Here is a 25,000-nt window from a genome sequence, read left to right on the forward strand (position 1 = left end):
CAGAGTAATAATAAAATAATCACTCTGCTTTGTAAACTATATCCGCATTTCCCATTATCTCTCCTGATAATTTAACACACCATTAGAAAGTGTTCTAGCATTTACAGTTTGTGCATTCTTTCAACATTTGCGACCCCAAGGCGAAACCAGTCATCTTGCACACAGTGCTATTTTGAGAAAATCCACGATAAACAAACATACGGGTTAAAATGTCGAATTTCACATTTTCGCATAATTCGACAGTATACAGTCTACACTTTCATATTGTGAACAAATTTCACGGATAAACATACGTTTTGACTGTTAAACCCTGACTTTATTTAGGTGAAGATTAAACACATTAGCAGTCATTCCATTTGTTCACGCCGCTATACGGTTTTACGGTACAGCTAAAATGTACTCATTAGGCTACTCGTTACTCAATGTGTAAGCTCTCTATCGTTCTTGGCAGATGTAACCGAATATGAATGTGAAAGACTTGCCTTTCAGGGCACGAACGGTCAAAAGCACAAACTTTTAGAAATATCCTGGTGTCATTTTAGGGACCAGGAGAAGTTTTCCATTGATGTAGCGCATTTTAAAAGTGGGCCTATAGCCTACACAATCTGTGTACACAGAACTTCTTCTCCCCTTATTTCCCCTGTAATACATTAATAATATTCTATAGTGACACCTTATGACCGTCCCAGGTATTAACTAGGGGGCAGAAAAAGACTCACTCGGTTGATAAAACTGGACATAGTCAGTCATCTGCTTCAAAGTCACACTACCGTAAGGCTTATAATAGCTGTGTCCTCACACTATCGCACGTGACAATTTACTTAAAAAGGTGATTTTCTCCTCTTCTGGCGTATCGTGACAAGAGAACCATGTCAACTTTGGATGTGGTTATCTTAGCGATACTTTTTGCAATACCCTCGATATACATATCGTTGGAAAGCTTAGTCAATGGCCGTTCATGTGAGCACATTAACTTAATTTTGTTAATTTAAACGACTGGTTTTGCCTTGCAGGGTCACATTTGTTTTAGAGGTAGATAATGGAAACATGAAATAGGTTAGATAGAAATTGAATTGAGAACAATCTAGAGAACATCCTAAATTCTGCTCCACCCACACACACACACACACACACACACACACACACACACACACACACACACACACACACACACACACACACACATACACAGAAGATTATGGCTAAATGTCATATTTCTATTTCATATATTTTGGAATTCATATAAAGATTATATATTTAGTTAATGATTTATAGTAAATTATGATGTAATTACTAGTAGGTAAGAATATTTAGTATTTATATATTTCAATACTCTTTAATCTATTACACTTAGGCATATCATTAATGTGATGTTTCGGTCTAATTGAGTGCACATTTGTGGTGTCTAGGTCTAATTGATTGCCTGTCACTTTAAGAAATATGTGAAAGTAATTAGCCTTCAGTCTAAGGCCCAATTCACACCGGGAACATGGCGTGAACGTCGCATGTCAGTTGCGTGGCACCTGCGTGGCATTTTCTATGTCTTTGCTTACCAGAAGTGTGTCTGATGCGGTGCTGCGGCAGCCTCTTTGCCAATTAAAACGTCTGTTTTTGTCACGTCATTTTTTGTTTTGAATGGAAGCGCTTCCAACACGCTTGCGTGTGGCGTGAAAAATCGGCGTGATTCCTATTCCTAGCATGCGTGCTTTTTCGGCGTGGCTCGAGCCGCACCTGAGACGTTAGTGTCATGTAGGCGGTGTGCACGGTCTAACCTGTTACCATGGGAGCCGAAATAAAAATGGACACGCCACGCAGCTGACACGCTCATGCCACACACCCGGTGTGAAACGGGCCTAACAGTTTTAGGCTAGTGAAAAATAGTTGCGCATAGCACGTAAGGATGTGTGGATGCAATTCATTGTGTTTTCTGTGTCATTAGATAAAATAAATGTTAAAAAAATAACAAGTCGAAGAAAATCTTTCTGAGATAATAGAAGAGATAAGTGTCTCGCAATGTTCCTTTATGATTTTGGTGAGCAGTACTGAAATGACATGATGTGAGCTAGTGAGATACCAAGTAACTTCAGATGTAAATGTTTGCCAATAGGTTGCGTTTATGAAATGTCATTAAACCCAAATAGGCCTAAATGAACTAAATCTCATAGCCTAGGTAGGTTAGCTATACCAACTTGACAGATCGCTGTATTTGGCATGACAGCTGCAGCTTGAAAGTGTGTGAGGAAAGACGCAGGCTAGGGGAGGCCAGGCACTAGAAACACACGCATTGTTGCGAACGCGCATCTTACTGCAAAAAACAACGGTAATTGTGTTATGTTTAGGAATTGTGATATGTTTAATTTCAGGGTATAGCTGTGTTTGGGGGGGGGGGGCTGATATAAAGCATTGTTGATAGTGTCTCGTTCTTGTTCTTCTGCCAAGACAAGCAGCACTTTCTGTTGAGGGTACCATTTGTGTTACTTTGTTTTGGTTCCGTGCGAGTTGTGGGTGTAGGAGAACCATCACGATTTATCCACCCTTTATAACCCACGTTTCACACCGTGGTTAATAGTAAAACCGGTTTACCGTGACATCCCTACTCCACTGTGTGTGTGTGTGTGTGTGTGTGTGTGTGTGAGAGTAAGTGAGTGAGTGAGTGAGTGTGTGTGTGTGTGTGTGTGTGAGTGTGTGTGTGTGTGTGAGAAAGAGAGAGAGTAATGGTAAGACTTTCAAGATTTCAGTGTTTTGTCAAGTTGAATAGTGAACTGCACTGGCATGTGAATGGTGTGTGACGAAATCCAAATGCATGCTAAGCTGCAGAGAAGGCTGTGTCATGGCATCATGGTGGACTCACTGAAACATGCTGAAAGTCTGTTCCCCAGTCACTGTGACCTGACTGTGACAGTCTGATTCATATCTAAGTACAGTATACCTGATGTCTCATCACTGATGCACTTTCTGTGGACATGGTCCGTTTGTGTGGTCCTGGCGTGCGTGTGTGTGTGCGTGCATGCGTGTGTGTGTGTCTTGGCCTTAGCTGAATCTAATCAGTGGCATCAGCAGATGGCTGGGAATGCTCCCGCTCAGATTCCACTGGCCATAACCGCTCCCTCCGGTCCAGTGGACGTCTGGTTCCGGTTCCCAAAGCCAGGCGTTCCACATGACCCTGGTCCAGCCTCTAAGAATGGCCTGTCTGGCCTTATGACGCAAAGTGGGAAACAAAGCAGCAGATAATATCCATACCTTTCCCTTTTTTTCTTTCTTTCTTTCTTTCTTTCTTTCTGAGGGCTATGTCTGCACTTTCATGGAATGCTTTTCATTCATTAATTTAGCTGGCACTCACAGAGAGTGACTCACAGAGACCAATTACAGGGACGTTAAGTGACCTACTCAGGCGCCCAACGGTGGCAGTCAGGATTCTGACCCATGGTTTTCTGGCTGTGGCTTGCTAGCCCGGCTCCTTAGCCACCACACAAACACCACCACCTCCGCCCGCGTGGACGGGCATGTGCGTACGTGCGTGTGTGTGTATTTACAGGCAAACGTCTGTGGCCTGTTTGGTCTAAGTCTGTGTGTGACACAGACAGGAAGAGCAGTGGACGAACAGAGGGAGAGAGGAGAGGCAGAGAAGAGAGGGAGAGAGGAGAGGGAGAGAAGAGAGGGAGAGAAGAGAGGGAGAGAAGAGAGGGAGAGAGGAGAGGGAGAAAAAAGATGAAGAAAAAAGAGGGAAGAGAGCGAGAGAGAAGAGAGGGAGAGAAGAGGAGAGGGAGAGAAGAGAAGAGGGAGAGAGAAGGGAGAGGGAGAGAGAAGGGAGAGGGAGAAGAGACGGAGAGAAGAGAGGGTGAGAGAAGACAGGGAAGAGAGGGAGAGAGGAGAGGGAAGAGAGGTGAGGGACAGTCAGGAGGGCAGTGTGCATGGACCCGGTTTAGATCCCCGAACCCGCCATTGTAGCCTTGCATAAAGACATCTGCTAAATATCACGTAAAATATCAGTGGACTTTGGGCTGCCAGAGCCGAGGGAATGATGAAGCATTACAGAGGAGATGGAGATCCACATTGAGCCCTTGGTTACTTCAGATGCTCATTATGTAAACAACATGGGTCTGATTGGAGGACAGCATGCATATTTTTAAAATAGAGTTTATTCCTGTTGCAACCCACAGCACAACAACCTGCTCTCAACATCAGCAGGTTCATCATGAAAGGAGAGATACCGTCTAAATGCAACCTAGGGTCCATTTATGGATGCTAATGAGTGTAAACCGTCGGGGACTAAAACAACGTTACTCAGTCGTATTTACTTAGATTACTGAGATTGCCTCAAGGCTATGCTATTTCGTTGTAAATGCATATTCCAGTCTTACTAATTTGATTAACGTGGTTTTGGTCCTCAACAAAAATGTGAACTTGTTATCATCCAAAAATAGACACTAGGTTGTTTTTAGACCGAATTTCTCCTCTGACTTTCACTTTGTTGTCGTTGGTGCCATATTAGCCAGCAATAAACAAGCAGCGAGCAGAAGTTCACATCAGGCCATGGAACGCACATGACCTGGGCAAAGTGTGTGTTCTATGAAAGCATGTCTATGAAACAGAGCTCCTCTTCTCAACTAAAAAGATGAGATGAAATCATGTCCTGATTTAATGAAGACATCACATGCATGTTTGTTGATTTGTAATATGTGTGTGTGTGTGTGTGTGTGTGTGTGTGTGTGTCTCTTCTCCCTCCCTCCCCCCTGGTCCTCTCAGGTGTGTTTCCTGACGAGGCTATTTGAGTGACCGTGTGTGTGAACTACTGCAGGGGTGGAGACCGGACGGCACACACACCCAAACTCTACCGGCCACACTAACTCCTGTATCAGACGGCACACACACCTGAGTGAGTAGAGGACACACACACACACACATGCACACACACACACACACACACATGCACACACACACACACACACACCACACACACATGCACACACACACACATGCACACACCCACACAGACACACACACAGAGACACACACACACACACACACACCACACACACACACATGCACACACCCACACACACACACACACACACACACACACACACACACACACCACACACACATGCACACACACACACATGCACACACCCACACAGACACACACACAGAGACACACACACACACACACACACCACACACACACACATGCACACACCCACACACACACACACACACACACACACACACACACACACACACACACACACACACACATGCACACACACACACACACACCACACACACATGCACACACACACACACACACACAGACACACAGACACACACACACAGACACACACACACACACACATGCACACACCACACACACACACATGCACACACCCACACAGACACACACACACACACACGCATGCACACAGACACACACACACAATGAATTTGACTGGCTACTATTCACCTTATTCTTCCCGCTTTGTGACCGAATTTCCCGTTGAACAGTCCATCCATTGCTATACATTGAGATAGCAGAGTTCTATCGAGATGACTGGCATCATATGTTATGGGTCATCATAAAGTTAGGAACGTTTATTTAGGATTTTGGTGACATTCCTCTAATACATCTTTCCTATCTGAAGTTAGGAGAACACTGACTTAGGAGTGGCTGTTCTGTACTGACTTTCTAGTTACTATGGTTACCATACAGATACGATATAGGATTTGGAAGGAAGTTAGGAAGTTTCTGTAATCCACATCATCCATCACAGTAAGTGTTTCGGTTTTAGCATTTTGGACAGTAAATAATTAGATAATGCATTTGGATTTGGATACAAATAAAGCACTTTATAAGAACATATTATGATAATTATGTATTGACATACAGTGCTGAGAATGGCCAGTCCGTCTCTGAAATATATCTCCATATCGGTTACTTATTTCTGCCTGTGCCCTATTATAAAGGTATCTAAATTATCTCTGTACAAAAAATGACATTGTAGTGACTTAAAAAGCTGCAAACAGTGTTGTAATGCTGTGTGTACAAAGCCGCTTGGAGCTCCAGGGGAATTTTGAGTTAGCGATGAGAATTCTCGGTCTAACCGTTGATGTGCCGAGTGAGTGGGTGGAAATAGGACACCCACCAGCCCAGCACCAAACTCTGAGCACAGTAAACAGTAAAAATCGGATATTTTAGGCAGTAAAAACCAGATTTTGGCCAAAGCTACACACTTATGACTACTGAAAAATTAAGGTTCATCAATCAAATATTATTTTGAAGTACGGTATTAAAAAACATCTTTGTTTTCAAATTTTCAAACGAAAGGGGTGGAATACGATACGATACGGGAGGCCACCACTGCATATCATCTATAGAGGTGAATAGCCATGGGTGACAAAGTACAATATTGTCATCTGACCTCCTAATGGCATTTTTCGTTTCCTCCCAAGTTAACTCCCCACCCTCTACTGCTGTGTTATCCCAATGAAGCTAATTAGCTGGCCCTAGCCCACTGGACGATTGAACACTAGGGGTGAAGAAAATACATTTCTAAAATGGGCGTGGCGAAATGGTGAATAGGTAGCACACATGTGACCTGTTTTCCTGTGTTCACACACATGCAAGATTGTTTACCAAATTTATCCTCATTGGTTACCTTATCACCACCATTTTCTACAGTTAATCTCAATGGACTTATGGAGTTATATCACAGTTATTTATTATTTTTTTAGCAGACACTGTTGTCCAAAGTGACTCATATTATGTCAACTATATTGCAAGAGATTAAATTGCCCCGGAGCAACTTGGGGTTTAGTGCCTTGCTCAAGGGCTCAACAGTGGAACCCACAACTTTTCCTGGCTACTGCATGCTACAGTGTAGCCCAGCTCCTTATCCACTACACTACTACTGCACGCTAGCCCAGCTCCTTATCCACTACACTACTACTGCACGCTAGCCCAGCTCCTTAACCACTACACTACTACTGCACGCTAGCCCAGCTCCTTATCCACTACACTACTACTGCACGCTAGCCCAGCTCCTTATCCACTACACTACTACTGCACGCTAGCCCAGCTCCTTATCCACTACACTACTACTGCACACTAGCCCAGCTCCTTAACCACTACTACCCAGTTGCCCACCTAGTTATGAACATTGACAGAGTAGGGCTGGGCGATATGGACCAAAACTGATATCCCGATATTTTGGGGCTGATTGGCGATATACGATATCGATACGATATTGATATTTCAAACAGAAAGAGCAAAGTGCTTCATATATTCACTCAACACAACAATTATGACAACACAGCCAGTTTTAATTATATTAATTTCAGACTGCTCTAACAGAGCTGTGCAAAAAAGTGTAAACAATAACATAGGCCTACAATAGGCATAGGCTACAGTTGCTCTGATAAAGCTGTGCAAATAACAAAAGACCAAAAGTTGACCCTGACTGACAACACAGGCCTACATTGTACTGCACAATGCAATAGGCTATTTTGGGCACAACAATATTGAAAAAACCTGCAGTTTTGTCACACAATGCAGTTTTTTTACCTGTAAGGATTTGATAGGGCCTAGATGACAAGCAAATGTAGACTATGATGGCCTAGACATGTTATCAACAACAAAAAAAGTTTAAAAAAATTAGGCTACTTAAACAACGTAACTCACTCATCAAGACTGTGATAGACGCTACTGTCGTTTTGTATGCATTCATTTTTGCATGTTCCGGTTCGTAAGAAAAATCCGGAATCATAAAAAATGATGCCCTAACTGCTCGCGAGTCGCGTGCATATCCTCTTAATAAAATCCCTGAGGACTTTAGATCTGCTACTGTCGCTAAACGCAAGCATTCATCAGTGTATTTAAATCAACTAGGCTATGTACCAAAAATGACATTTTACCGTGAGTCGAAGAGCTGTAGCTGCTAAACAGTGTTGTAACTTAAATCTGCGTACAAAACCGCTTGGAGCTCCAGTGGAATTTTGATTTCACAACGAGAATTCTCGGTCTAACCGTTGATGTGCCGACGGAATAGGCATCAGCACCAACCTCTGATCAAGGTGAACAAAATCTGACTCAGTGTCCGTCATGTTTGAAAGTTTGTAGTGCTGCGAGGGAGAACGTGCACACGCAAGGGGCGCAGTTGAGCAGAGCTGCGGCTATCTGAATGGTCTGAACACAGAAGAGCAAGTGGCTTTGATAAAATGGTCCATTATTTGACATAATACCGGTATTACGATATTGTCTCAACTACATATCGTTTTCAAAAATATATCGGTCGTAGTCGTAATACCGATATATCGCCCAGCCCTATGACAGAGTGACATCCAGTAAGTGTCTTGTGTAGAGAGTGTCTGATCTTCTAATCCATTTCCGTGTGTTTGTGTGTGTGTGTGAGTGTGTATTGGAAACCCACGAAACATGCATAGCTGAGTTCATTCGCTCGCTCCTTGTTCATTTGGATGTCATTTAGTTGCCAAAGTGTGTTTTGCTCCGAGAGAGAAGGCCGATGTCGGTGGAGTGCTTAAAGACCATTTGTACGGCTAACTAGTCTTAAATAGTGCAGCAATGAGTGCACAGTGAGCGTGTGTGTTTCTCTGTGACCTTTCCAGAAACAGCTAATGTGGTCTGATGTTGGACCTGCAGGAACTGTGTGTGTGTGTGTGTGTGTGTGTGTGTGTGTGTGTGTGTGTTTGTTTTTCACTGAGATTATCTTTCAGTGGGTCAGCTGTCCAGGCTGCTTACTCACTACCAAATCAGAATAGGCCCTGTGTGTGTGGTTTTTTGTGTGTGTGTCTGTTTGTGTGTGTGTGTGTCTGCATGTATTTGTGTATGTAGTGTGTGGGTGTCTTGGTTTGATATGAGCAAACTGGGTTTCTGTTTTTACAAATTTGTGACAAATGAATGTTATTGCTTATCATCAGCCCTTGTGTGTGTGTGTGTGTGTTTGTGGGTGTGTTGGGTGGGTGTGTCTGTGTGTATTAGGGTTTGATGTAAGTAAGTGGGTTTCCTGTTTTTGCTATTTGTGGCAAAATGCGTCTGCTCGTGTAGAGCCTGTCAGGTGTGTGTGTGTGTGTGTGTGTGTGTGTGTGTGTGGTGCTAACATTACGTTCTTATGGTGACTTCCTTTCGCTGCGTCAGAGAATCACACATTGTTTGTGATTTTTTTCTCTCAGGGTACTTTTCATTCACTCTCATCTCTCCTCCCTTCTTTCCACTTCCTCTTCCATCTCCTCCACCACATCTCTTCCTCCTCTCCTCTCCTCTCCTCTTTCTCTCTCTCTAGGTTTTTTAGGTTTGTTGGTTTATTTGTTTTTCTTGTATGTGGGTGTTGTGTGGTGGGGGTGGGGTGAGTTTTTAATATGGGCTAGTTTTATCATTACTTGGTTTCCCATTGACTGTTAATAAAGGAACCTTACAAGTCTCTCTCTATCTCTGCCCAGACAGCCTCTTTTTGAATCGGAATGTTTCACTGTTCAAGAGAAAGTCCCTCCATTTCTCACAGTCATACAGTGACCTCAGATGGTTAGTTCTCGTGGTCATTGTGAATGTTTTGTATTTTCCAGTGTCCTGTTCTAATGGTGGGAGGTGTATTCTCTTCCATAGACTGTTTAGGATATTACTGGTCATGTGAAGATTTTTTCGGCGCTGCTCATAATCTAGCAGCGGTGGTGTGGTTGGTAGTCCCTCCTGCCTTCCTGTATTTTAAAGCTCTCTGAAAGTGTGTACTGTGTGTGTGTGTGTGTGTGTGTGTGTGTGTGTGTGTGTACTGTGTGTGTGTGTGTGTGTGTGTGTGTGTGTGTGTGTGTGTGTGTGTGTGTACTGTGTGTGTGTGTGTGTGTGTGTGTGTGTGTGTGTGTGTACTGTGTGTGTGTGTGTGTGTGTGTGTGTGTGTAAGTTATGGGCTGAGTGGTGCTGTAGGTTTGAAACCTGTTCTTCCTCCAGTCCCCAGAGTTTCATCTGTACACACAGCGGGCAAGTGTGTGAGAGAATGAGTGTGTGTGAGTGGGGACAAATGTTTGAGCATGAGTAATAAAGAGTGTGTGAGAAAAAAGAAAAAAAAAATGAATGAGTGGAAGAATATGTGTGTGACGGAGGGAAAACGAAACAAGAAAAGGAATGGAGAGAGAGAGAGAGAGAGAGAGAGAGAGAGATGTAAAGTAAAATAGAGAGAGATGAAGGTTGAGGGAGGAAGTAGATTAGAAAATTATTCCATCATTAATCATCAATTCCTGCATGACCAAGACACACACACACACACACACACACACACACATACGCACACACACACACACGCACACACACACGCACACACACACACACACACACACACACATACACACACACACACACACACAGACGCACACACGCACACATGCACACACACAGACACACACACACGCACACACACGCGCACACACACGCATACACACGCACATATTATATCTGCTGCCCTTGAACCATAATTTGTGATGCCCACCACTGGACAGTAATTTTCTCGATCGTTTTGATATCTGTGTCAACTCTGACATCACATTCTCAAAACAGTTAACACCCGTGTCTGAACAAAAGCACTTTGGACAAAATGACACATTTTGCTTGCAAAAGGCTGTTACTCTCTCAAAATACTTAAAACATGCAGCAAAAGCAAATCTTGCCTTCAAACACTACAACTTGTTGCCAATTCAAAAACACTCTTTAATCAATCATTACACACTGGACAACAAAATGCAAAATCTAGTTCTTAAAATGAGCATTTTTGCTGTGTCTGTTCCATTACTTTCTCATTATTCTGGTATCAGAAAAAAAACTGTGAAAAGACAAATGTACGGAATAAAAAAATAATTTATTCATTCCTCCCAAGATATAACTGTCATTGACATGTAAGACATACAATAAACACCTACAATACAGTAAATTTCATTGATCTACAACTTGTCATTTTTCATCGAAATAGACCTACAGTAAACACCTTTTGTACCATACTTGCAAATAGCAACACAGAACAGACATCTCTTATGTATATATATCTGATTGCTTTTGAAATGAATTAGTTACATTGTAATGGGCCATTCACACCAAGAATGATAACTACTGTATATTGATAATAGCAAAAAATATTGCTTTAGCTAAAATGAATGAAAATGTTCACACATAAACGATAACAATAACAATATCATTGGGATCGCTTTCAGAACGAGTTTGAGAATGATAAAAAGTAAATTAGAATCCATCAAATTTTAGACATTACATTCATCGAAAGAGAAAGAAAGAGCAAGAGAGAGAGAGAGAGAGAGAGAGCAAGAGAGAGAGAGAGAGAGAGAGAGAGCAATAAAGAAGATGAGTTTGCTTACTCCAATTGTCACACAGATGCTCCTACTCCATCTTATCGCAGTATCACAGCACTCCTCTCTCTCTCTGTGTGTGTGTGTGTGTGATTGTGTGTGTGTATGTATGTACAGTACGTGTATACTTGTGTGTGTCTTTAGGTAATACCATTTCAGCTTACCTCCTTGCCTCTTATAGATGTGTGTGTGTGTGTGTGTGTGTGTCATCTGTCCTCATATGAATGAAGACTATGATTAGGCTGTTTGGTTGGGTCCCTGCTGGGTTGAACGTCAGTTTAGATCCCCTTTAGGAAGTCATCTCTCTACATTAACCCCCCCCCCCCCCCCTCCCTCACACACACACACACACACACACACACACACACACACACACACACACACACACACACACACACACACACACACACACACAGATGAGAGATGACAGATGAAACATGGTGCAGCTGAGTGGAAGAGCTCGGGACACTTTGGTCAGGTGGTCCCTAATAGAATTGTAGAAATGTAACAAAATAAATATGATGATGATGCAGAAACGCTTTCTGTATGTGGGAGAGGAAGAGACAGCCAGACACAGAGGACACACTGCCTGCTCTCCTGTGTTTGCTCCATGCCAGACACAGAGGACACACTGCCTGCTCTCCTGTGTTTGCTCCATGCCAGACACAGAGGACACACTGCCTGCTCTCCTGTGTTTGCTCCATGCCAGACACAGAGGACACACTGCCTGCTCTCCTGTGTTTGCTCCATGCCAGACACAGAGGACACACTGCCTGCTCTCCTGTGTTTGCTCCATGCCAGACACAGAGGACACACTGCCTGCTCTCCTGTGTTTGCTCCATGCCAGACACAGAGGACACACTGCCTGCTCTCCTGATGCCTGTTTTCCTTTTTCCCTTTTCTCTCCCTGTCCAGCTCTGTGTTTTGTCCCCTTATCACTCTTTCTTGTGTTTATATCTTTCTCCCTCCCTCTCCATCTCCCTTTCTTTCTCATCCTCCCTCCATCTCTTCCTCCCCTTCATCTCTCTCTCATTCTATCTTGTTCTTTCTTTCTTGGGTTACCTCTCTTTTAGCAATATCCCTTTTTCTCATATGTATTCCCCCTCTCCCTCCTTCTTTTCTTGCACTATTTTTCCTTTCTTAAGTAGGCCCACATGTGTGTGTGTGTGTGTGTGTGTTTGTGCATGAGTGAGTGAGTTTGTGTTTGTGTGTGTGTGTGTGTGTGTGTGTGTTAGTGTGTGTTAGTGTATGTGTGTACATGTGCATGTCTACCTGTGTGACTCTGTTCTTTACACAAAAGCACCAGCCAGTCTTTTGTTACCTCCTACTTTCCCTGAGTGGAACCTCTCTCTCTCTCTCTCTCTCTCTCTCTCTCTCTCTCTCTCTCTCTCTCTCTCTTTCTCTCTTTCTCACCCTCTACCCTACTCCCTCTCTCTCCCTCTCTCTTGCTGAGTTAATTATCAGTGTTTTTGTCACCTAGCAGGCCTGAGAGAGAAACTGAACTGGGTCAGAGGGCTGATGCCCCAGGTGCTGTGTGTGAGTGTGTGTGTGTGTGTGTGTGTGTGTGTGTGTGTGTGTGTGTGTTTGTGTGTGTCTGTGTCTGTGTGTGTGTGTGTGTGTGTGTGTGTGTGTCTGTGTGTGTTGGGAGTTAGGTGTTGAGAGTGCTTGCCACTCTGAGGGATTCTTCTGTTCATCAAGCTCTCAGCATGATACGTATGTGTGTGTGTGTATGTGTGTGTATGTGTGTGTGTGTGTGTATGTTTGTTTGAGTTTGTGTATTTGAGTGTGTGTTTGTGCCTGTATATGGTTTAGTGAGAGTGAGCTTGGGTGTGTTCAGCAAAGAGAACGACAGAGAGGGAGAGAAATTGAGAAACTGAGTGTCAGACTGAGATAGAGAGGAGAGATGAACATGAAAATAGGATAAAGGTGTAAGGTTCTGTGTGTGTGTGTGTGTGTGTGTGTGTGTGTGTGTGTGTGTGTGTGTGTGTGTGTGTGTGTGTGTGTGTGCACTTATGTGTGAAGAGAGGTTTTTATACTGTACCATTTTCATGTGTATGGCCTATTCCTACGGCACTTTGACAAAGCTATACAGAACAGACAGTAAAGATAAAGCATACCACAGTCGTGACTTTTACGAGCAATTGTATGATGGGTCACATCCTGGAGTGACTCGGACCGTGTACGATCTATTCCATCCAATCAGCAATGTTGCTTCAAGCAGCACTGATTGGATGGCTGGTATTGAGTGGCTGTTGAGTTGAAGTATCAACAGTCTTTTGCCAGGATTGAGGACTCTTAATATGACGAGTTGTGGAGCTGCTGAAACTAAATTGTGTGTCATTGAGTGGCTGCAGAAACTGATGAGGGTGTTTATCAGTAGTCGCTCAGACCACAGCCTCACCACATCCTCCCTGAAACTCAGGCACTCTTTCAGTTGCACTGCAACTCAGGCACTCTTGCAGTTTCACTGCAACTCAGGCACTCTTGCAGTTTCACTGCAACTCAGCGTTTATCAGAAATCACTCCGCTGGCCCAGATCCCCTCGCTGGGCAGTCGGGGTTTCATAAATGTGTCCAGGGCACGGTAAGAGTAAGTAAGAGTCTCTCCATCTGGAACGAGAGCAGATGTGAGACGCTGCGGTGGGGGAGATGTAGGATGGGTTTTATACAGCACATGTGCATTTATTCATTTACAAGATGCTTTTTAAAATCCTATATATTTTATACAGCAGAGGTGGATGCTGTTTGACCTGTAGTGACCCCTATGAGCAACAGTATTGATTTTATTTTTATAAAACTATGTATGTATATAAAAAATATAATGACAGATGGAATATCTGAGTGCTTGTGAGATGAGAGAGATGAGTGTGCGATGAGCGCGTGTGTGTGTGTGTGTGTCTGGCTGAATGTAGCTGAACTCCAGCATAGATAAATACCCAGAATGCAGTGCTAATTTTAAGGAGAATAATGATAATAGTCAGAATAAGAGCAGCTGTTCTTTTCAAATGAATAGTTGCAATGATTCCTGAAATATCGCTACCTTAGAATAATAAGGTTCTATCTGACATTTTTGTCAAAATGGAGTTATTTACATATTTTTATTTTTTGAAAGTTTCTTAAGTTCAGATGAGGTGTTTCTTAAAGTTGTGTACATATTTGGACTTTATATCAAAAAGAACTTGTTCCATTTACCATGTAACTCTATGGAATTCTACGTAAAACTTTGAAGCTCAATATCTCAGAACTACTCAAAACGCAGATAGAACCTTATTATTCTAAGGTAGCAATATTCTGAAATCAGTTCTTGATGCCATCATGACATAAGAGTTTACGTCATCTGAAAATAATTTCCCACACGTGCATGTCTGTGTTTGTGTAAGTCAGTGTGTGCCTCCTGGTAAATATTTTGGCTCAGCATCAACTGAGCACAATATTGGGACATTGGGACGCTAGTCTCTGTGACTCCTGCCTCTTATCAGATGCATGTTACACCCCCACTGTGTTTATTAAGCTGCTTCTATCTTTATCAGATGCATGTTACACCCCCACTGTGTTTATTAAGCTGCATGTTACACCCCCACTGTGTTTATTAAGCTGCTTCTATCTTTATCAGATGCATGTTACACCCCCACTGTGTTTATTAAGCTGCATGTTACACCCCCACTGTGTTTATTAAGCTGCTTCTATCTTTATCAGATGCATGTTACACCCCCACTGTGTTTATTAAGCTGCTTCTATATCAGATGCATGTTACAGCCCCACTGTGTTTATTAAGCTGCATGTTACACCAGCACTGTGTTTACTAAGCTGCTATAAAGAGGGAATAGAACATCTGCTGCTATTCTCAGCTCATTCTGGTCTTGTCTTGTGTTCATTAGTTTGTACTTCCTGGGTCTTGTCTGTAGTACTTCCTGGACCTTGTCTGTACCTTCTAGGTCTGGTCTGTACTTTTTAGGTCTTGTCTGTACTTCCTGGGTCCTGTCTGTACTTTCTAGGTCGTATCTGTACTTCCTGGGTTCTGTCTGTACTTCCTGGGTCGTGTCTGTACTTCCTGGGTTCTGTCTGTACTTCCTGGGTTCTGTCTGTACTTCCTGGGTATTGTGAAGCTGTATAGAGCCCCTAGTGATTTGCTCTTTGCTGCTGATTGAACTCTATAGATCTGGCATCTGCCACCTTAATCTCTCGCTTGCTCTGAATGAGTGTGTGTGTGTGTGTATGTGTGTGTGTGTGTGTGTGTGTGTGTGTGTGTGTGTGTGCGTGCAGTGATTGGCTCATTCAGATGCTTCCTGGGAGATGAGACCTGTCTCACTTACCATTCGTCTGGTCATTCCTTCGATCTCTCGCCTGAAGCCATGCGGATGTGTGTGTGTGTGTGTGTGTGTGTGTGTGTGTGTGTGTGTGTGTGTGTGTGTGTATGTGTTTGTGAACGAGAGCAAGAAATTATGGTTATGATGGAAATTGCACTTTTGTAGCACTTTGCACTTTCCATAACTGGCTGGACTGGTTGCATCGGCAACATTGCTGTGCGAGTTCTTTCTTGACTGAAGGACTGATACACTATTGTAACTAATGCACCTGGCAGGCCTGGAGTCGTTGGCATGATACCCTGTTTGCCCCATACCAGAACTATGGTGGAAATTGACGCATCAAGTTTTTATCAGTTCATTTTGAGACATTTGAAGGAGTTTTCCTGGCGGTGTGGTGTGTTTGTGTGTGTGTGTGCGTGTGTGTGTGTGCGTGTGTGTGTGTGTGTGTGCGTGTGTGTGTGTGTGTGTGTGTGTGTGTGTGCGTGTGTGTGTGTGTGTGTTTGTGTGTGTGTGTGCGTGTGTGTGTGTGTGTGTGTGTGTGTGTGTGTGTGTGTGTGTGTGTGTGTGTGTGTGTGTGTGTGTGTGTGTGCGCACTTGTATTTGTCTCAACCGTAAGTAATTGTATTGTGGAAAGGCATTGATTGAGCTCATTTTTCCCTGTTCCATCAGAACATGTTGAATTGCAGTTCGATCCAGTGATCTCTGCCTGAAAGAGGTGGTGTATAAGGTCTGTGTGTGTGCATGTGAATGTGTATATGTTTGTTTGTGTGTGTGTGTGTGTGTGGGTGTATGTGTGTGATTTCGTGATGGGAGGCTGTCTTCAGAATCGATACGCTAAGGCTGACGGACTCTTGACAGCAGGCATATTCTCTGTCTGGCCAAATGGCCTCATGGGTAATACTGCACAGGAATCATGGGAAATTGACTAGGGTATTTGTGTCTTAGTATGAGGTGCTAGTGTCTGCGTTCAAAGGTATTAAGTGTAGTGTATGGTTAACAGATACATTAGACTATTTGGAAAATATAGTTTCTGAAGATACTTGACTTGTAATGTGGAATAAAATGGTGCAGCCGATATAAGATGCTGTGTGTTACAAAGGCTAAAACAGTGTGTGTGTGTGTGTGTGTGTGTGCGCTACTGTGAGCTTTGAAAGTGACTATGGTGAATATATCTATGATGTGGGTGGGAGTGGGGATCAAACCTGGTTCTTCTGTGAAGGACCTAGAGATGATGATCATCTTCATTGAAACCATGTCATGAGTCACAGGCCTCTGCTAGACTACACCGAATCAGTTTCCATACGGGGTTCCGGATCAAATCCGATCTGCGTCCACAAACACTGTAGCCTTGTTTGGGAAGCCTTAAAAAATCCTTGAAAATCATGACAAAAGCATAGTCAATAAGTATGGATACAAGGGAAGACAGAGGTTTGCAGGAATAAGGCAGATCTTGCAGGGAAATCTTCCTGTTAATGCTAACCTGAAGAATGCTCATGTGTTTGAGTTTCCAAGTCTGAATTCCTCATCTCCAGTGACCACTGGAAGCATGCTGGGTCTGGGTCTGTTTCTGTCACACACAAACACACAGACACACAGACACACACACACACAATGTGACATCCATAATCTATCAGCTTGCTTCATGCATTTTGCATGGGCCCAAATCACACAGATCTGCCCACGACCTTTACTCTGATCTCTGTTGGGGCCAGCACAGTTGCCATGGCAGGGAGAAGGAAGAATGTGTGTGTGTGTGTGTGTGTGTGTGTGTGTGTGTGTGTGTGTGTGTATGAGAGAGAGATATGGGTTGTGAAGGACCATTAAGAAGATGGGTGGGCACGCAGTTGGCTTACTGCATAAGCACCTTTCTTCCTGATGAGATTCACACACACACACAAACACACATACACACACACACACACACACCTACACAGATAGAGAGAAAGAGAGAGAGAGATACACACACTCTCTCACTCATTTGTCTGCCTAAAGTTTCCACATTAGTTGTGTGTCTGTGTGTGTGTGTGTCTAATGTTTTCTTAAGCGGTAGCTGAGACAGTAATAACCTGCCGGTGTTTATTCTGGGTCACGGTGCTGACTGCGTTACCCAGCAACAAGCCCCGAATGGGCCAATCTTACGCACGTCTGCAGCAGGGCCTTCCGGCTGGATAGCAACTCTGAGCTGGTGTATGCTAAATGTTTGGTGAACATTTGGTAAATGTCCAGTTAAGTCCGGTAAACCTTCATTAAAGGGTCCGATAAACCTTCGCTAGAGGGTCCGGTAAACCTTCGCTAAAGGGTCCGGTAAACCTTCGCTAAAGGGTCCGGTAAACCTTCGCTAAAGGGTCCGGTCAGCATCATTGCCATGTCTTGGCCTGTGAGGGACTGCAGCCTGAATCAAAAGCGAGCACTAGAGAGTGCAGGTGATTCAACAGTAAACACTAGAGCAACAGAAACGAGACTCTGTCTGAGTCAGGCTCTGCCTGCTGCACAAACAATACGAAAGCATGTGTACAGTGTCTACTAATATACACATTATGCCTCTCTTAACCTGACCGCTAGTGACACAGGCATTTGTTTATCTGATGGGGTCTGTATCTGGTAACCTAGATTCTTTATGTGTGCTTAACTGTCTGTGTGTGTTTGAGTGTCTAATGTGTGTGTGCAGGACTGTGTGTGAGTATGTGTGCGTGCGTGCGGTGCATGCGCGCGTGTGTGTGTGTGTGTGTATGCACAGTCCTCTCTAATATTGTGTTTCTGTTGGGCAGTCTGAACTACATCTGTAGAGATAGGGGTACAAATGTGTGTGTGTGTGTGTGTGTGTGTGTGTGTGTGTGTGTGTGTGTGCTGGACTGTAGGTGCTACACAATGTGTGTGTATGTGTTTATGTGTGCTTGACTGTAGCTGCTAGACAGTCTGGTGTGTGTGTGTGTGTGTGTGTGTGTGTGTGTGTGTGTGTGTGTGTGTGTGTGTGTGTGTGTGTGTGTGTTGTGTTGTCAGATTTGCGTCATCTTGACAGATAGGCCTGCTCGAGACTAATGGGGCGCTGTGTGCCTCTAAATTACCCATGAATCCCTCTGCTACGCCAGCCGGCCGGGCAGGAAGTGACATATGTATTTGTTTAGCAGAGCGTGGCTGAGACTCAGTTCCAGTAAGCCTTCCCTCCTGACATAGGCTAACTAAGCCCTGGTCCAATAGGCCGTCCTTCCTGGACTCAGACTCCCCTGTCTCCTCAGACTGCCCATACACGTGCATGGAGCGTTCATTTAGATATACGGTATTGTACTGTATAGCGGTAAATACACTTGCAAAAAGGGAGGGCTGCTTCGGCTAGACTTCATATGAGAAGGTGTAGAATAAGATGTGAGGACTAGAGTCAAAATGTCTGAGCTTGAATGATTTAATATTTTCACTTCAAAATATTCACATAGATTTGCGCTAAATATGAAGTCAGAGACAAACACACATGAGAATCTGAGAGTGAGATAAGAGCCTTACTGTATTTCACCAGGCAGATTAGTTTGTGTTAGCATTATATGATATCAGAGTCACGATTGCATTATGACAATACAGCAGTAGATGTGTGTGTGTGTGTGTCTGTGTGTGTGTTTGTGTGTGTGTGTGTGTGTGTGTGTGTGTATGTGTGTACAGTACGTGTATATGTGTGTGCACCCCTATGCTGTTTCCCGACAGTACCGTGAGGGGTGGTTGTTTTTGAAACGTCCCCTTGACTGTGGGCCTGTGGCGATGTGTGTGTGTGTGTCCGGTAGTGGAGAATGTGGTAGATCAACAGAAAGAATGTGTTTATGATCAAAACATTTCCTCTTTATTTTTCTTTTAATGACTACCTCTGACTAAAACCTCAGAGCTAAACCCTCTGATCTGTGTGTGTGCTGGTTTAGCGAGGTGGGCATCCTTATATAGGCCTTTCTCTCTGGAGCGGCTGGGGCAGAGCCAGTGTGTGATGTGGGATGGCAGAGGTGCCCCCCCCCCCCCACGCTGGTGCGTCCGGGCCGTAGTACCACCTCAAACGGGCATTACATTCTGTGAACCGAGTCCATTACTCCTTATTTATGTTGCAAAAAAAAAAAAAAAAAAACAATGAAATCCAACAGAATATCCAAAACAGCTCTGGTTTATTACAACTGCAAATGTACAGCTCTTTTTGCATGAAATAAATAAAAATATAAATATAAGTTAAACTGGCAATAGCATGGAGCACAAGAGGAAAGCAGCAGCAACACAGCTAAGTTCAAAAGCTATAAGTTCAAAAGCTATGTGCTCCTAGTCAGCCACACCTCCACCAGCTCAATGTCCTATTTAATGGCCTTTGTCAATAACTTGTAGAGGGCACATTCTTACAAGATCGAATACAGGGGAAAAAATGAAATGAATTAACAAATAAAGAAATGGCTCCTACACAACCGGCCCCTAATTGTACAATTATGAAACTAAATCAAATAGGAGCCTTGAATTCATTATTATTATTTGTATACAAAAGACATAGTGTAATACCAGACCATTGCTTTCTTGTCTCTGTTCTCTGGTCTTATCTTCATCACCCTCCAACATCAGACACAGCTTGCTGATTGGCCTTTCTGTAATGGTTTGGTTTGAGCACGCAGTCATATGTACTCAGTCTTTTCTCTCCATCCCAATTATAATGAGAAAAACTCCTACAGATGAGGTCATAGAAAACTAGACCTGTGAAGACTAGGCTTGTCTTCCTTTCTTTCTTTCTTTCTTTCTTTCTTTCTTTCTTTCTTTCTTTCTTTCTTTTTTTATTTTTTCTCTCATTCTATCATCTATCTATATATATATCTTTCTATCTCTCTTTCTTTCTTTCTTTTGTGTTTGTCTGTCTGTCCCTACTTTTTTTCTTTCTTTCTGCCCCCCCCCCCCTTTCTGGCTCTAATATATTGTTGTTGAGAGACCCTTATTTAGTAGGTGTGCCTGGCTGTCTGTCATGCATCTGCATAGTAATTTTAGCACTATTTCAGTCTCTAGGACACAAACAGGTCATTACTGGAAACATACTTACCCTGCCGGCAGCCAATTACAGGCAATCAGGATTATTTTAATGATGCAGATAAGGCCAATCTTTCGCCTAATTTCTACCAAAACATGCTGGCAGAGACGCATCGACCGCTGGCTGCCTCTTAGGTTGAGAGTGTGTTTATCCCAAAGCATACCCACCTTAAGGAGCCAAAGCAAACCAGAGGAGGCAGTGGGAAAGTGAAGGTGTCTGGGTTGGGATTGGCAAGACTAGACACAGTGCAAGTCTTTATTCTTCACTGTGTTACACTTGCAGTCTATAGACATCAAGTAACCACATCAGTACCAATAAGACACTCAACTGAGTTGAATAAGACACTCGAAGACGAAAGTTATAGAGGAAAGCATCTGAAAAAAAAGTGATGTTTTGTTGGATTGGCACTATGCCGGATTAAATTACTTACCAAAAGCTGCACTCGAACTCAAAACACTCTGCACGTTATACATTTTCTTAGCGAGGTTACTTACCAGACGAGGTTACATTTCAGTCCGTTGCTAAACAGCACATGTACCACTCAACTGACACTGAAGATGTGCAGCACAATAGTAGGAAACGGGTTCAAATTGACTTCACATGTTTCCATTGAAGTGGATCTGTCCATTTCTTTTGATGTCTATATTTACTGCCTGTCAGCGTTGGCTGATGATTGGCATGTGAATGGATGACAGGCCAGACGCGTAAATCTCTGAGTGTCTCTTCGAGCTGCTTATCGCTCTGACTGTAGACCCCATCCTCTGATTTCCACATGCAGTATGAGCTCACTGCAACCAAGGAGCTGGCCTGTAATCAGGCATCTATTGATTGGGCCTGATTGAAGGGTGTGTTCAGGCCAGACGGGCGCAGGCTGGTGGTTTGGTGTGGATTGGTGCAGTCTGTAATGAGGCCCTGCAGGGGGCCGATACCTATAACTTACTTCATTGAATTTATTCTGTTCCTGTTCTCTCTGTCTCTGTCTCTCTCTCTCTCTCTCTTTCCTCCCTCTCTGTTCATTTCTGTCTCAGTCTCTCTCTCTCTCAGTCTCTCTCTCTCTCTTTCCCTCCCTCTCTGTTCATTTCTTTCTCAGTATCTCTCTCTCTCTCTCTGACATTTGCTCTCTTCCCTCCTCCCTCTCTGCTGAATGGCAGCGGGCCAGTTGAGTTACACCCTAAGACTGCTTTATTATTCACTGCTATTTTATGGTGAAAGGGAGCCAGTGCAGTTAAATGGATTTAATTTCACTTTAACTTGGGAACACAGCTGAGTCTCTAAGTTAATGTCAAACCCATTTGTCATAGTGAGAAAACATCTCTGCAGCTGCAAACCAGCAACAAAACGAGCTTATGTCAACCTAATTCTGAAACAGTCTCTCTCTCTGTCTCTCTTTTGCCTTAAGGTTTGTCTAGCATCTGGTGACCCTTGACCCTTGACGTTGTCATGGCGACCTCAGCGCCGCCGCCGCTAATGAAGAAGCACAGTCAGACGGACCTGGTGAGCCGCCTGAAGACCCGCAAGGTGCTCGGGGTGGGGGGCGAAGATGATGACGGGGAGGTGCACCGCTCAAAGGTTAGTGCTGCTCAACACACACACACACACACACACACACACACACACACACACACAAACACACACACACACACACACACACACACACACACACACACACACACACACACACACACACACAAACACATTTACCGTTTACAACCATTTAAGGCCAATGGTGGCATAGACATTGGCACCTCTCTGCGTTATGATACATGTAGTAAACAGTGAGCCACTCTCTGTCCTCAATCAGCCTTTCGCCCACTTCTAAGCACTGCAGGGAGGCTGCACTGGGCCTGTGACTGAAGTGCTCCGTTCGGAGAGCATCTGCTGCAGGAATTAGATTCCATTATAATCAGTAGAACTGGCTACATCAGATGTGATAGCGACGTGAACATTTGAAAAAATTGGACCAGTCTTCTAAAAACTATTTTTATGCCCTGCCTCTGCCTGTTATGCTCCGAGCAGAGGGAGAAGCTAAGCTCTAATACAGTCTCACAGCATAAGACCTGAGCAGCCAGTTTATATGAGTTACAACATAATGCTATTATATATTTGGATAAGGAAAAGTAAATGAGATTGTACATATATGCATGCTGCCCTGGTGCCCACACAGTTGCAAACAGGAACCAAATCTGCACTACTGTATTTTATATTTGATTAACTGTAGTATCTCCGGAGTTTATGACCTTGTGGGAATAATGTAGTAGTTTGTATGGAGGCAGAGAACTGGACTAACAGCAGCATACTATAATACATGCCTATGCACTGACTTTAATTAACAGCAGCATACTATAATACATGCCTATACACTGACTTTATTTAACAGCATCATACTATAATACATGCCTATACACTGACTTTATTTAACAGCATCATACTATAATACATGCCTATACACTGACTTTATTTAACAGCAGCATAGAGCGACACGGCATGCATCATACTATAATACATGACTATACACTGACTTTAATTAACAGCAGCATACTATAATACATGCCTATGCACTGACTTTAATTAACAGCAGCATACTATAATACATGCCTATACACTGACTTTATTTAACAGCAGCATACTATAATACATGCCTATACACTGACTTTATTTAACAGCAGCATACTATAATACATGCCTATACACTGACTTTATTTAACAGCAGCATACTATAATACATGCCTATACACTGACTTTATTTAACAGCAGCATACTATGACTTTATTTAACAGCAGCATACTATAATACATGCCTATGCACTGACTTTATTTAACAGCAGCATACTATAATACATGCCTATGCACTGACTTTATTTAACAGCAGCATACTATAATACATGCCTATGCACTGACTTTATTTAACAGCAGCATACTATAATACATGCCTATGCACTGACTTTATTTAACAGCAGCATACTATAATACATGCCTATGCACTGACTTTATTTAACAGCAGCATACTATAATACATGCCTATGCACTGACTTTATTTAACAGCAGCATACTATAATACATGCCTATGCACTGACTTTATTTAACAGCAGCATACTATAATACATGCCTATGCACTGACTTTATTTAACAGCAGCATACTATAATACATGCCTATGCACTGACTTTATTTAACAGCAGCATACTATAATACATGCCTATGCACTGACTTTATTTAACAGCAGCATACTATAATACATGCCTATGCACTGACTTTATTTAACAGCAGCATACTATAATACATGCCTATGCACTGACTTTATTTAACAGCATCATACTATAATACATGCCTATGCACTGACTTTAATTAACAGCATCATACTATAATACATGCCTATGCACTGACTTTAATTAACAGCATCATACTATAATACATGACTATGCACTGACTTTAATTAACAGCAGCATAGAGCGACACGGCATATCATGACATGCAGTTTTATAAAGTTGTATTGCATCTGCAGTGCAGTTCTTTCTTTTTAAACACAAATATGAGGTGTTGCGGTGTTCATGTTGAGAAATGTGCCGAGGATGGACACAGGTCTACGTGTGCGCCCATGGGGTGGGTCAGGATGGACACAGGACACAGGTCTACGTGTGCGCCCATGGGGTGGGTCAGGATGGACACAGGTCTACGTGTGTCCCCATGGGGTGGTCAGGATGGACACAGGTCTACGTGTGCGCCCATGGGGTGGGTCAGGAAGGACACAGGTCTACGTGTGTCCCCATGGGGTGGTCAGGATGGACACAGGTCTACGTGTGTCCCTATGGGGTGGACAGGATGGACACAGGTCTACGTGTGTCCCCATGGGGTGGGTCAGGATGGACACAGGTCTACGTGTGCGCCCATGAGGTGGACACAGGTCTACGTGTGCGCCTGTAACGGATGCCAGCTAGCTTAGCTGTGCTTGTGGAACGTTGGTAAACCTCACTCCCCGACGCCTCAAGAGTGCTGCTGGCATGCGAGCCGGTAGCCTGGGCTATTGGCTTAATTGTTAGCGTGCTCGCCTCCCGATCCGAGGTGCTGCTGTTCGCGGGTTCGAGTCCAGGCGTGTGCAGGGCTGAATCGCGCAGGTTCAACACAACGCAGGTAACACGCCCATGAGGTGGACACAGGTCTACGTGTGTCCCCATGGGATGGTCAGGATGGACACAGGTCTACGTGTGCGCCCATGGGATGGGTCAGGATGGACACAGGTCTACGTGTGCGCCCATGAGGTGGACACAGGTCTACGTGTGCGCCCATGGGGTGGTCAGGAGCTGGTAGCTAGAGGGTGT

At 43.6% G+C, this 25,000-nt stretch overlaps 1 protein-coding gene across 1 annotated transcript in view; it reads left to right on the forward strand.

The window, feature by feature from the left end:
* LOC143132201 (tumor protein p53-inducible protein 11-like) overlaps positions 1–25,000 on the forward strand; it is a 43,815-nt gene that overhangs the window by 5,687 nt on the left and 13,128 nt on the right. Inside the window, exons 2-3 of the mRNA XM_076291574.1 lie at positions 4,747–4,876; positions 22,087–22,256. Of these exons, the coding sequence (XP_076147689.1) occupies positions 22,128–22,256 (129 nt within the window). The 5' untranslated portion in view covers positions 4,747–4,876; positions 22,087–22,127. The remainder of the gene's footprint in view (positions 1–4,746; positions 4,877–22,086; positions 22,257–25,000) is intronic.

This window comes from Alosa pseudoharengus, unplaced genomic scaffold (assembly GCF_046254945.1).
Source record: "Alosa pseudoharengus isolate Yale_2024_CS ecotype anadromous, Long Island Sound unplaced genomic scaffold, YU_APseudo_1.1 YU_APseudo_1.1_scf_19, whole genome shotgun sequence".
Lineage (NCBI taxonomy): Eukaryota > Metazoa > Chordata > Actinopteri > Clupeiformes > Clupeidae > Alosa > Alosa pseudoharengus.